Raw genomic sequence first — 13,989 nt, forward strand, 5'->3', positions numbered from 1 at the left:
TTAATGTTATTTTTATTCTATATGTGTATGTACTTCGTGATATTTGTATGGCTGATATTAAAAATTGCTCCCTTGTGAAAACTTGATATTTACTTTTTTTTTTCATTTAAGAATAAGTTGAACTTTACACTGATTAAAAAAATGAAAACACCTTGTATAAGCATGTGAGGAATGGTTAGCTTTATTCTTTTATAACTCATGAAATCCTGCAAGTAGATAATCTATATAATAATGGGAAATAAAATTCCCCATGAACTAGAAGTTATTAACTTCTAGATTGTCACTCAAAATGTGTCTCCAACCCACTGAACCTCTAATTTCTGTGTGCATCAGAATCACCAGAAAGTCTTGTTAAAACATAAACTTCCATAGCCCTTTCCAGATTCTTCTGATTTAGGACATGTGTAGTGGGGTCCAGAAACTTACATTTATTTCTAGCAAATTCCCAGGTGCTGCTGATGCTACTGGTCTGGGGATCAGACTTTGAAAACCACTGTTACCGACTGTTTATTACCAAAAGATTGGGACTCAGAGTAAGGCAAAGTGGCAGGAAGCATTCTCTTTTCTTTTCAAATATATAGAGATAGGTTTGGACTTTTTAATTTTAAATGAAAATGTTTGTCAAGTCATAAGCTCACTCACTGCAGAGATATTATTCAAAATAAACATAAATGCAACACTTTATTAAAGTAAAAGTATCTTTACTATTAATATACAAATGGTGAAGAGTGACAATTTTGATATACTGTAAGCCATACTTTCAATGTCTCTCATAAATACAAAACTTCAACATTTGCAGTATAATTTTTACAGTTTAGACATATATATACAGCATTTCATAGGGACATACCATATTGAAATAATAAGAAAACTTTGTGGCAGCTAACTTAAGAGTATAGAATTTGAATGGATATATATGTTAAAGAGAATAAAAGTATGTTTTAATGCATACTGAACACAGCATAGAATTCATACGCCAAAAGAAAAAAAAAAGGTTTTTTAACCTTTATTTCTAAGAAGTCCACATATTCCTAAGAGAGTTTAGAGCAAAAATGCTAAACCATGAACATTCCTTTAAGAACTGGAACAAATATATTTGCGCTTAACAGTACCATTTATATTATATAATGCATATGGTTCTCGAAAAAAAATCCTATCTGCAAAATTGAGTCTTAGGTTCTGTCTATGTTAACTTCTTCTCCTCTGGATTTCAATACATTTTCTGTTCGCATCAGTATAATTGGCCTCAATTTTTACCTAATCAGCGTTCATAGTCATTGGTCCAGCCCTTCTCCCACTGACGTCCTTCCTGTCTATCTCAAACGTAGAAGTTCAGTTTGCCTTTCTGGATTCTCAGTCTTTGTTCCTCTATTCTCCTATCCCTGGCTGTGATTTGAAGTGCTCCGAGTCATTTGCTTAATTTTTTTTTCCAAGGAGGGCTAAAACCAGATGCTACTTTTAGTGTGTTTTCTGTGTTTTCATTTCAGAAAAAAAAAAGTGGCAATATGAAATTTCTATAACCAGTTTTTTTATTCATAATTATGAACATGATGTGGGCCAACCTGAAAATTATATTGAAAAAGTGAAGTGGTGTTACCAGCTAAGGTATTTAAGTTATTGATAAAATTCTATAGAGAATAATGAGCTATTTTTTAAGAATATTAAATGTGTTATCAAATAAATATTAAGGATTATATATAATACAAAAGTCTACAAGGGGAAATAATTAATCTATTAGCATTCTTGTATAATGTTGTTAAACAGCTGCATCCACACGAGTAAATGCAATTTTTAAAAAAGGGAGAGGAAGGACCTGGAAATTATATTTATTCAGCAAGTACTATATCTAGGCTCTTGTAAGTTTCCCATTTACACATATAATTGTTTCATCTCAGAATGTGATTAAGCCCATGAATAGAATACTTTCTTGAAAGATTTCCATTTTTGGATTGAAGTACTTCATTTCCGTGACCTTCCACAGTTTAATTTTAGCATACTAATACTTCCATATGCAATTTCAGCGTAAGAGACAATGTAATAATGCTTCAAAGAATGAGTTAGAAAATGAGAACCTTTCCTCTCTAAAGACAAATAATGCAAAAAAAATCATTTTAAAAATATCTTCATGTACTCATAAAGTTTGTCAAGTAAGCACTCTTGATATGATTGTGAGAAAGAACTCCACAATCAATTGTGAGCAATTGAAATTGAGCATTCACATTATTCTTCAAGAAAAAGACCATTGTAACGTTAATAAGTAATTGTAATATGCTATTCCTATATTTCTCAAATTAAGAAATGGAGAGTATTCTATCATTTCAGTTGTAGATATTTTTATCAGTGATTATCTTATCATCAACAATAAAGGATGATCTATGATCCCCAAATAAATCATCAGGATAAATACATCAGGACAATGCAGACCCAAGTAACACTAAAATAATTTATCCTATCTTAAAAAGTCATCTGTTGTCTTTGTCTAACAAGCAGTAAAACACAATTTTAACAATATCTGGAACGTATTTATTACTTAGAACAACAGTACAGACAAAATGAAACATATTTTGTGTGCATCAAAAGAATTGTCATGAATAGGAATAAGTTACACACTATAATTTTTTATATTTAGATATTTTACTCAAGTAAAGTGATTTGAATTGAGCTTCTTGATTAAATGTAAATAAGACAGTACAATTTAAGTGTCACAGATATGAGCAAAATATATCAATAAAGATTGCAGTTGTTTTTTTTTCTTTTAATAAAGCAGAATGTCATGCTAATCCAAAGGCACAAATATATCTTAATTATTTAAATAAGAAGCATAAAATAAAGGTATGATTATAAAGTTACAATTAATTGTTGGCACTCAAATAAATAATTTGATCAATAAAATCCTATTTATATAAATGTTTAAATCAAAGACTAAGATTCATGTAAACTTTGCTGGATCAAATAACCTTTGAAAAATGCTTTTATAGGTATTAATATTAAATATTAAGGGAAATTTTGAGAAACATTACATTAATGTCAGACATTAGCATCAATAAAATGGCAATAAGTCAACCCACAAAAATAATAAATAAATCTTTAGAAATCACAATGCTTAAATTCTTTTGCAGATCATTGTAAAATGTGTCGACACATCAGTTTGTGCCAGTTAAAAGACAAAACGCGTCAAAAATGATATTACTGTTCCTTCTTACATGTTGCTGAATATAGATTGTCATTGCCTAATTGCACCTAAGCAACCTATCAAGAAATACCAATATTTTCAGTGATGTTTTTCTTCTTTGTTTAAAGTAGAATAGGGTTCTGAATATTTAACCCTACTTTTATTCAGTCAACTCCTTTGACATTTTATACGTTTAAGAGTACTCTCAGACAGTAAAAATAACATTTATACAGTTATATGGTATGTTTAATCTAGAATAAGAATGAAAAATAAGAACAGATTATTTCAGTTCTACTCATATTTTACAATTTACTACAAGCATCGCTTATTTGGAGACTTTTACAAATAGATTAAGTTGGAGCATTCCATTGAAATGTTAATTTTTTTTTTTTTTTTTTTAAATCACAGTATTGCCTTGCTCCTGCATGGCATAGATTTCAAGGACAAGAGATAAGGACCACTCAGACAATTGAAACAGTGCACTTGAAACAATCTGTCTACAATTAGTTTCAAATTATCTGCTAACTTCAGATCATTATTCCACATTAGTGGCAAGAAATTTAACAGCATATATATGTATATGTATATATATATTTATATAAAAGAAATATTTAAGTAAACGGCTTTACGTGGAAAGTCCATAGAAATGAGAGAAACAGAACTTTCAGATTGAGGAAACACAAAAATATTTGTTCTTTATTATGATTTCTCTGCTCTTGAAGTAGCACAAATATAATAATAGTAAACATGCTAAACTGGTTTCCCAGGTTTTCTAATTCTTTCACCATTATTAGTTTAAAACCATGTAGCCCTACCCAGGAAAAATTAGCGTTCATGGCTATTGCTTCATGGACACTTTACTAAGCCCCTTTACTTTGCACAAACAAATTCAAGTATTTTGACTAGTTATAGCACATTGGTACAAAAGGGGGGAAAACCGTCAAATAAAGCAAATAGGTGATCAGACAAACATAACTTAAATAACAACAGTCAAATCCATCAAAAGACCAGTTGGATAATTTCTACTCAAATTCCTAGGTAGGCCCAGGAATTCCTTTTCTTGAAAATATGCCAGAAAAAAAAATAGCTAGGAGAGTTTCCTGCACTATAATCCTGCGAATTATGCTAAGGACACTGGAGATTTAGTGCACGAACATGCAGATGGGCAGGATCTGCCCTGCTGATAACTAAAGTTTTGTAAAATTAGTTGTCTTTCCTTGCCTGACAGTTTCAAACACTTTGTAAATAGAAGTGTCCATGGGTAGCATTAATATTACATCTAATATTCATCAAATTATCTTTATAGAGAGACATGCTAAGCAAGTTGCTCCTCACTGTGGAAACTTTCCTCCAATGTTCTATTGGTACGCATTCCCCAACCAGCCAGGATCTGAGCCATAATACCACCTGAAATACTAAAGATTAAGAATGTAACGGGCCAAAAGAAACCTTTTGCTCTCTAGGGTAAGAAATAATTTAAAACCTGCTCCCAACTGGTATGTATATTTATAACCATAAATACATTTATTTTACCTCCCATATAAGTGAAAATCATGTTTCAGGCTTTTACCTCTGGGAGTTTGCATAGCTTGGAAGTTAATAAGTATTTATTCTGGTATAGGCCTTAACAAGTCATGTTAGAAACACTGTGTTGAATAGCCAAGGAATTTCTCCAACCAAAGTTGCTCATCAAAACCTTAAAATGGCTTCTAGCTACAACATCCTAAAGAAAAACAGTGACAATTCAGTCAGTTATCACTGACACTTTTGTGGAATGTTTAAATGTTAATTTCTTCTTAATTTAACCACTAAGGATTTTAATTTCTATTTGCCAATTACATTTAATAACTGACCTATAACATTCGCAAAATAAAGTTTTAAACAAAGATTATTTAAAATCATGGTCAAAAAAATGTATCTGAGTTTAAAGTATTTGAACACTAATGACTAATTTTTTTGATAAAATTATTTAAAAAGCAAAAGATAATCAGATTTATAAATATATCAAGACAACATTGATATTGTTACCATTTGAATTTACTTTATTTGAAGCTGAGGGCAGAAATCAATATTATTTTCACTTGCAATACATTTATTGTTTTGTGTAATCCATAGTGAGTGATTATGGCATATATAAAGAGATAGAGATTTACGGAATCCTTCTAATCTAATTATACACACAAATATTCTTTCAGATGGGTAACAATTTTAATCTGGCACTTTAGTCTATCAAAAATGAACATTGAAATAGCACTGTAATTATAACTTAAAAAGAAATTTCCAAAGTTTCTCTCAATTTTTAATATCTGCTAAAGATAACTGGCTCCTTCAAGCCCAAGTTCCCTGAAATTCTCCTGATAAAAAGTGTAACCTTTATTAACTGCTTTCATCTTAAACTGAAATCCACTTTAATAATCTATTTGCCCAAGATAAGATTAAAAACATGCAGGGCTTTCTTACACATTTAGCTCACAAAGATTTTTTCTTTCGTGTGTTTTTTTTTTTTTCTTAAACCCCTATGTGTTGGAGAGGTTGTTGGATGAAATATATAGTTCTTAAGAAACAGACCACTTCAGCTGTATAACAAATTGCAGTACTTGAATCACAGAATTAAATTGATACCCAGGAGGTGGTGCCAGTCAGGTCTCTATATTGAAATTCATAAAAAAATAAACAACAACAGTAACAACGACAACAACAAAAGATAATGGACCATGGGCAGGAATATTTCATCATATGTATATGTGTACAAGCTATTCCAAGCTAGAAGTTTCCCAAGAAATTAAGGTCAATGGAATAGTTTTGGTCATAGGGTCACTGCAATCCAAATGCTCTTTGTAGTGTTGTTTAAACCTCTGTAATCTCGGTGTTATGCTTTACTGTCATCTTCTTTTGATTGGATGATGTCGTTAGAAACCTTAATTTCTATAGTTTCTGGATTTAAGACTTCTTTTCCATTTTCTTCTTTCAAAGGCAATTTTCTGGAAGAAAATAGAAAAATAATAAATTTCATTTTCTAAGGCAATTTAAGTGGTATTTCTTAATATTTAAGTTACTGTTTTACAGAAGGAAATATCGACAATTATTAGAATAAAAAAAAAGATTTGTTCTAGTAATACAAATTGATAGAAAAATAAGTAAATAATTAGACAATATTGTCTACTTTAAAGATCTGACATACTGCAGAGTGATGAATGAAACTTGTGGATTTTGATGTACCAAAACTTTCACCATAGGGTGGCTTAGATTTGATAATCACTTATTGATATGAAAAATATAATTGTTTGCAATCTCAAAAAGCCAGTAATCTTATATGTCAACTAGATGAATTACTAGTACCTAAATCGGGTTTTTTTGTTTTTGTTTTTTGTAGATAAAAGCAATGAATAGTCGCTGCCATATTGTTACATCTAAACTTCAAAAGTTAGGTGAATGAGCTCTATTCTTTGGAACTTATGAAAGTAAACATATTTCAGCATTTTCTCACTTTTCTACAGTTACTGCATATGTTTTCTTTAATTGGTCTCTTTCCACTATTATTTTTGTGTTATTTCTGTATCATCTATGAGCATATTTTTGAGAGTTGTTTTCAATTATAACCTATGAAGCAAAACAACCTTTATTTCTTAATATTAAGACAGCTTCACAAATCTTACTGTGATGACAATTATGTAAGATTTACAGTTTTTTTCTACCAGTCTTGAGCTGGTTTACTATTATGCCTTGTGTATATAACCTTGGGGGTCAAATTCCCTCCCTTGACAAAATATTTTTTCTACAACAACAACAAAAATTCAAATTTGGTTCTATACTTAACCTCGCCGTTTTGTGGGGTAGTGAATGTTACTATACTAGTTTCTTTGGGATTTACTTATAATTTCTTTTCTATTTTTGAAGGAGAAGAGCAAGCCATTGTATTCTGAAGATCAAAGCTATTATGTGAAAACTAACCAATCAAAAGTAAGTCACAGGTAAAAACTACTACGGCTCACTGCTGAGAATGAAATAGCTTCTACTTTGTACCCACGAGGGCAGGCTCTTCTATGTGTATTATAAATAGTGCTATTACCTTTCTTACCTTCTCCCATTCCCAAGTACTGCACACATTGACAACAGAAGATAAAAACAATGGGTCACTTCTAGCAGCAAAACAGAGAAATTTAGAGCGTGGATGGTTAGCATAATGCTTAACATATCTCTTACTTAAAGAACTACGTATGAAGTTTGAAATTCACCAGTGTTTTCAACTAATTCTTGGACGATGAATAACTGTGTATCTAATTTTTCACTACTTACATTTCTGTTAAATTGTTTTTTTTAGATTATAGTTAATTCTATTATTTTTATATTGACTATTTCTTTTCAATAATTGAGGACTGGAGTAATTCTTAAAACATCTTTTTTTTGTTTTGTTTTTGTTTTATTTTTGCAAAACATAGCCCTGTCACGTGTAAGATAATTCTTAGCTGGAATTTTTTTTTTGAAGTTTAAAGATTTTCTTTCTTTCTTTCTTTCTTTCTTTCTTTCTTTCTTTCTTTCTTCTTTCCAAGATTTTATTTAAATTCAAGTTAGTTAATGTATAGTGTAGTCTTGGTTTCAGGAGAAGAATATAGTGATTTATCACTTACAGTGTTTTATAACACTGTAAGTCCTTAACATTTCTTGGCTAGTTTCCACACACACCAATCTCTCATTGAATGTGTTCATTAATAGATAGAAATTTGTTTTGTTGTGTAGTATTTTGCTTCATTTGAAATACATCTGATTTCTGATGGGGAAGCATATAGTACCCACCACATAAAAGCTCCCTCTATAAGAGTAAACTTCAATATAGAAGGTAATAATCTCTAAATGCAGTCACTGACATGACCTGAGGATTTATACTGAAATTTTAGCAGCAGAGTAGTGCTTTGTACTTCTCTAAATTGTAATTATCTCAGCCCCTTGAGAGTAGATAGGAGGGATTTCTGAAACAAGTTATTTTCTTCACCTGTGACAACACTCATCTTCAGATTTAGGATGAGAAGCCTAAATCAAATTTCTCTGCAAGGGAATGTTTGCTGCTAAAGAAAAAAGGATCCTTAAAAAAACAAAAAAAAACAAAAATAAAAAATAAAAAATAAAAATAAAAAAATAAAACTTAAAAGTCATTTTAGTGAGCAGAATTTAAAGAATAATGTGATAGCCCTGCTTTTGTTAGTATCCAATAGATTCCATAGAATACTATTATCACTCCTTAATAATGCCTTTGGCTTTAATCATTTTAACTTTCATGTGCCTGAACATCATCTTTGCACATGTTCATCATCTTTGAATTGAAATAGCTGCTATGGCTATAACGGAGCTCTAATAGGTGTAGAAGGAAGTAAATAATATAATCTTGAATGGAGAGCAAGCACCATTTCCTATATAGACATTAAAATGATAGACAATTTAACACTATTTAGTCCTCTTCCTAACCAATAATCTTTCTTTTTAAAGTAGGCTTTTGTATATTTCACACTATTAATTTTTATTTTAAATTAAAAACGCATTTGAAAGTATTACTTTCTTAAAGAGTAACGTAAGTGTAAGAAAATCCATCTCTAAAACCTTCCAGCTTTTTGACATTTTTACATCAAATTATAACTGTATGTTTGAACAGTAGATTTTCTCTGGCATCCATACAAAATTTTCATGTGGAATGTCTCAGTAGAAAATGGATTTTCAATATTCACATGTATTTTCTTTGAAAGAGAAATACTTTTCCACAAATGATATTATTGTAAATATATGCTACTGTTTTACAAATATTTATCGAAAAATAATTAAGCATTTGAAGCTACATACTCAGGTTCTGTTAATGGTGTGGTTTCATTTGGCTCATTTACTGGGCTCCCATCCTCATGGTTAGTAATTCTTTCATCCTCTGTTCTCATCTCCACTATTGGTTCTTTTGATCCATCTTTCCTAGAAAAATAACCAAACAAAAAACCTTACCCAAATAATGAAAAATTGATGCATTATGAAACATAGTTTAGAATCTCCACTAATCCCTTCCTCAAATCCAGCATGCTCATTTTAAGAATACTATGGGGTCCTTGGGTGGTTCGTTTGGTTGAGAATAGGACTTTGGCTCATGTCATGATCTCATAGTTCATGGGATCGAGCCCTACTTGGGGCTTTGTCCTGACAGTGTGGAGCCTGCTTGGGATTCTGTCTCTCTGTCTCTCTTTGCCCCTCCCCTACGCACTCTCTCTCTCTCTCCCTCCCTCCCACATGTGCCCTCTCTCTAAAAAATAAACATTAAACAAATTTAAAAAAAAAGAAAAAGGGGCACCTGGGTGGTTTAGTGGATTGGGCCTCCGACTTTGGCTCAGGTCATGATCTCATGGTTCATGGGTTCAAGTCCCGTGACAGGCTTTGTGCTGACAGTTCAGAGTCTGGAGCCTGCTTCAGATTTTGTGTGTCTCTCTATCTCTCTGCCTTCCCTCACTTGTGCTTTCTCACTCTCTCTCTCAATAATAAATATTAAAAATAAAAGAATATCCCTAAGAATTTTTTCATTTAAATTCATCATGTAATTTTCACTCAGAAAAAAGTAGAAAGAAGAAATTCCATTTTGTCTAGATGCTTTTTCTCATCAAAACTGTTATAGAAAAGTCCAAATTTTGAATGTGATTGTGCAGTTTATTTCGGGAAATAAATTAAAAATATTTTGTTAAACAAAATTATGACATGAAGTAGCTTTTTCCCCTAACTAGCCATATGTTTTAATTTTTTATTTGAAATATAGCATCAGCAATATTGCTTTTATATTAAAATTTGGAAGATAAAATTTATATATTTTGTTGTTTTAAATGCCTCTATGAATTTATATGAATGATTTTAACTATAATATATATTGACTTAACATATTATGTTTTCAATAAAATAGTTTAAATAATAATAATATTATAACATGTACGCATGATGTTTTCATTTGTAATTTCAAATCTGTGCCATCTTTATTGGATTTTTAAAATAAGAGAGTAAGTGTAATTGTTCATAATTGTGAAAAGTAGAACGTTTGTTGCAAAGTCTCATACCTCAAAATATGAACAAAAAAATAAGGAAGGCATTCAGTGATGACAAAGAGTAAAATGAGATGTAAAGATTAGAAATGATGTGTTCATAATACTGATTATCATGATGGAGCACATCCAAAGGCAAAAATAAAAACAGAAAAAAACCAAAACAAAACGTCAGGAAAGAGATAGCGGTCTTCTACCCAGGGACATGGTCTCACCACACAATCCTGCAACTGTACTCTAACATCTTTACCCAAATGAATTGAAAATCTAGGCCCACAAGAAATCTGCACATAAATGTTTATAGAAGTTTTATAAATGGGAACCAATGAAGATGTCTTTCAAGAGTGAATGGATAAACAAACTGTGGTATATCTGTACATTTAGATATTATTAAGCAATAAAGAGAAATGAAACATTAAGCCCCAAAGACATGGAGGAAGTTTAAATACATATTACTAAGAAAAATATACCACTCTGAAAAAGGCTATCTATTGTGTAACCCCAATTACATAATATTTGGGAAAAAAGCAGTTACAGAGAAAACAAAAAGATCAATGGTTGTCAGGGGTTCAAGGTGAGGGAGGGATATAATGTGGAACTCTGGATACATTAAATCTATTTAATACTGTAATGGCAGATATATGACGTTACAATTGGTTAAGAATCAAGTAAACTAGGAGTACACACAAAACAAAGCAAACAACAAAACCCCAACAATGGCACAAATATTTAACAGACCTCACACGTGCTGACACTTGAACAGGAAGTATTAAGAATGATAAAACACTTTTGATCACATGGCACATTTGATATCACTCCTCTCTCAGTATGTAGGTGTCTCACATACATACACATCAAAATCTGAAGAAGGGATGTCAGTAAAAATAGAAGAAGATCTAGAACTCTATCGGCTAGTGTTAATAGTGAAGAATTCTTTATAAGTCTAAAATACAAATGCCTGGAAGAACTGGTGATTCAGACACGTTCAGCAACATTTTCCGAATAGGGGCTCGACGTAAACAAGACCTACATAATAGTAAAGATGATTAAAGTGTCCACCACCATTAAATTTTAGTCTTATGTTGTTCTGTTTGCTGTTGTTGTTATTCTTCGATTGATCCTTTTAAAAAATTCTTCATGAGTGGTGCCTGGATGGCTTGGTCCGTTAATCATCCAACTCTTGGTTTCAGCTCAGGTCATGATCCCACATTTCTTGGGTTTGAGGCCCGCATCAGGCTCTGTACTGACACCTGGAGCCTGCTCAGGATTCTCGCTCTCCCCCTCTCTCTCTACCCTCCACCACTGGAGCATGCTCTCTCTCCTTCTCTCAAAATATTAATTAAACTTTACCAAAAATTAAAAAATAAAAAAATTCTTCATGGTACCAATGCTTTTGATGACACAGAGGATGATACTCTGAAAAAATGTGGTCATTGATGATTCTGAGCAAAAAAATGATTCGAAAGGCTGGATTTTATTTTTAATTATATTAACAATAGGTGAAGATATATGGGTTTCGATGAAATAGAAAAGAGTGAATTTGACACTAATTATATCTTCCATATTGAAAATACTATGTAAACAAACAACTTCAAACTAGAAATGATAAAATAAACACTACTAAAAGGAAATTAAATAGCAATGAGAAATGGTGAGTTGTCTTAAAAATCCTTATTTTTGTTTTTTATATATATATTCTTTTCTTGAGAGAGAGAGAGAGAAAGAGAGAAAGAGAGAGAGAGAGAGAGAAAGAGACAGAAAGCACCAGTGGGGGAGGGACAGAGAGAGAGGGAGACAGAGGCTCCGAAGCAGGCTCCAGGATCTGAGCTGTCGGCAAAGAGACCAATGAGGGGCTCAAACCCACAAGTTGCAAGATCATGACCTGAGTGAAGTCAGACACTCAACCGACTGAGCCACCCAGGTGCCCCCTTATTTTTATTTTAATGATCTTTAAAATTTTTAACTAGCTAGCCTATTCATATAACATAGAATTCTACAAAAGGATATAGAGAGAAAAGTACACCTCCCCACCATTCCTTGTTTGCCGGATATTTAGTTCCCTATCAAAGAGACAACCACTGTTACGTTTTTAAATATTGCTTTCCAGAGACATCCCTTCTATACATATATTAGCATATATGCGTAAAAAAGCAGGTAGTTATTTTCACACAAATGGTACATAAGAATTGAATACAATTTGCCTTTTCTTTTTTTTTTTTTTTCTTTTTAGAGAGAAAGAGCAAGTGGTGGAGAGGGGCGGAGTGAGAGAAAATCTTAAGCAGGCTCCACACTGAGCGCAGAGTCCAACGTGGGGCTTGATCCTATGACCCTGGGGTCATGATCTGAGCCAAAATCAAGAGTTGGACGCTCAACCGACTGAGCCACCTATGCGCCCCTAATTTTGCCTTTTTGATTAGTGTGACACTAGACATTAGTGTGAGCTTATAAAAGAACAGTTAGAGTTGCCTCTTTCTTTTTCATGGTGCATATTATGCCAATGTATATATGCACCACCATATATTTGGCCAGTGTCCAACTGACTGACATTTAGGTTATTTCCAATATTTTCTATTGCAATAAATACTGTAAGGAGTATAAAGTGCATCTTTTACTTACCCTTAGGTGAAAATATCTGAAGCACACATAACTTACATGAGTCTAATTCCTATCGTATATAAATTATTTTTAATTTGACTTGAAGTAATGCCAGAATTATGACTTATATTTACCATAGAATTATAAAAAGTGGCAAGGCAATATTTTGTTTGAATTGGCATAAAAATGTATGCCACAATTTATAGACAATTTCACAATGTATAGACTGATAAAAAATGAATACACTCCAGCCATGTGTCTAGAACTGATTATTAAACAGAAAATGACAAGTACAGCAGAGTAGTTAAGACATGTTCCCTGGAGCCAAACTGATAGCTCTAACTCACTGCACAAGCTTTTCCGTGTCCTGTTGTTTGTACAGTAAAACGGAGACAGCAAACTAATTTCTTTCGAGTGTTTAAAATAGGGCCTATATGCAGCACTTAATTAGTAACCGTCTTCATTATCCTGGGAGAGCAAGTAGGATTTATGTTGGGAATACATTACTAACACTTGTAACTTCAACAGATTAAAGGAAAACAAAATGAAAATATCTCCAAGCACATCAAGAAAGAAATATTTTATAAAAATTCATCAATTCTTGAATAAAAATGGAAAGATTCATATAACTAATGGAATCATAAGCAAAACCCAAATTTTGGTATACACTGGGAAAAATACTTGCAACAAATACAACATCAAATACAAATCAAAAAATTATATAATTACAAAATAATTGAGAGGTGCCTGGGTGGCTCAGTCAATTAAGCACCCTCTCTTGATTTTGGCTGAGGTTGTGATCTCCTTGTTCGAGGGTTCAGGCCCAGCGTTGGGCTCTGCATTGAGAATGTGGAGCCTGTTTGGGATTCCAGCTCTCCCCCTCTCTGTCTACCCCTCTCTCCTCCTCTCTCTCTCTTAAAATAAATGAATACACTTAAAAAAATTTTTTTAAGTAAAAGTTAAATCACTACGTGAAAAAATAAACGACTCCATGAAAATGTGTAAAGAACATGAATAACAAATTCCCATAAGAAGTAAGTTGACCAAAGCAAAATTAAGTAAGCTCAGCTTAACTTGGATCAGAAAAAAAAATGCATATTTTAAATGATATCTTTCACTTATTATATTGACAAAAATAAAAAATTGATAATATTTAATATTTGAGAAGCT

At 32.0% G+C, this 13,989-nt stretch overlaps 1 protein-coding gene across 3 annotated transcripts in view; it reads right to left on the reverse strand.

Moving 5' to 3' along the window:
- Window positions 1–652: 652 nt before the first annotated feature.
- Window positions 653–13,989, reverse strand: part of NCAM2 (neural cell adhesion molecule 2) — a 517,977-nt gene continuing 504,640 nt past the window's right edge. For all 3 annotated transcript variants that reach the window (XM_027041783.2, XM_053220659.1, XM_053220660.1), the window contains 2 exons: window positions 9,002–9,121; window positions 653–6,153 (listed from right to left, as the gene is read on the reverse strand). In XM_027041783.2, coding sequence (XP_026897584.1) covers window positions 6,042–6,153; window positions 9,002–9,121 — 232 coding nt within the window. In that variant the 3' untranslated portion in view covers window positions 653–6,041. The remainder of the gene's footprint in view (window positions 6,154–9,001; window positions 9,122–13,989) is intronic.

The sequence above is a fragment of the Acinonyx jubatus genome, chromosome C2 (assembly GCF_027475565.1).
Source record: "Acinonyx jubatus isolate Ajub_Pintada_27869175 chromosome C2, VMU_Ajub_asm_v1.0, whole genome shotgun sequence".
Classification (NCBI taxonomy): Eukaryota; Metazoa; Chordata; class Mammalia; order Carnivora; family Felidae; genus Acinonyx; species Acinonyx jubatus.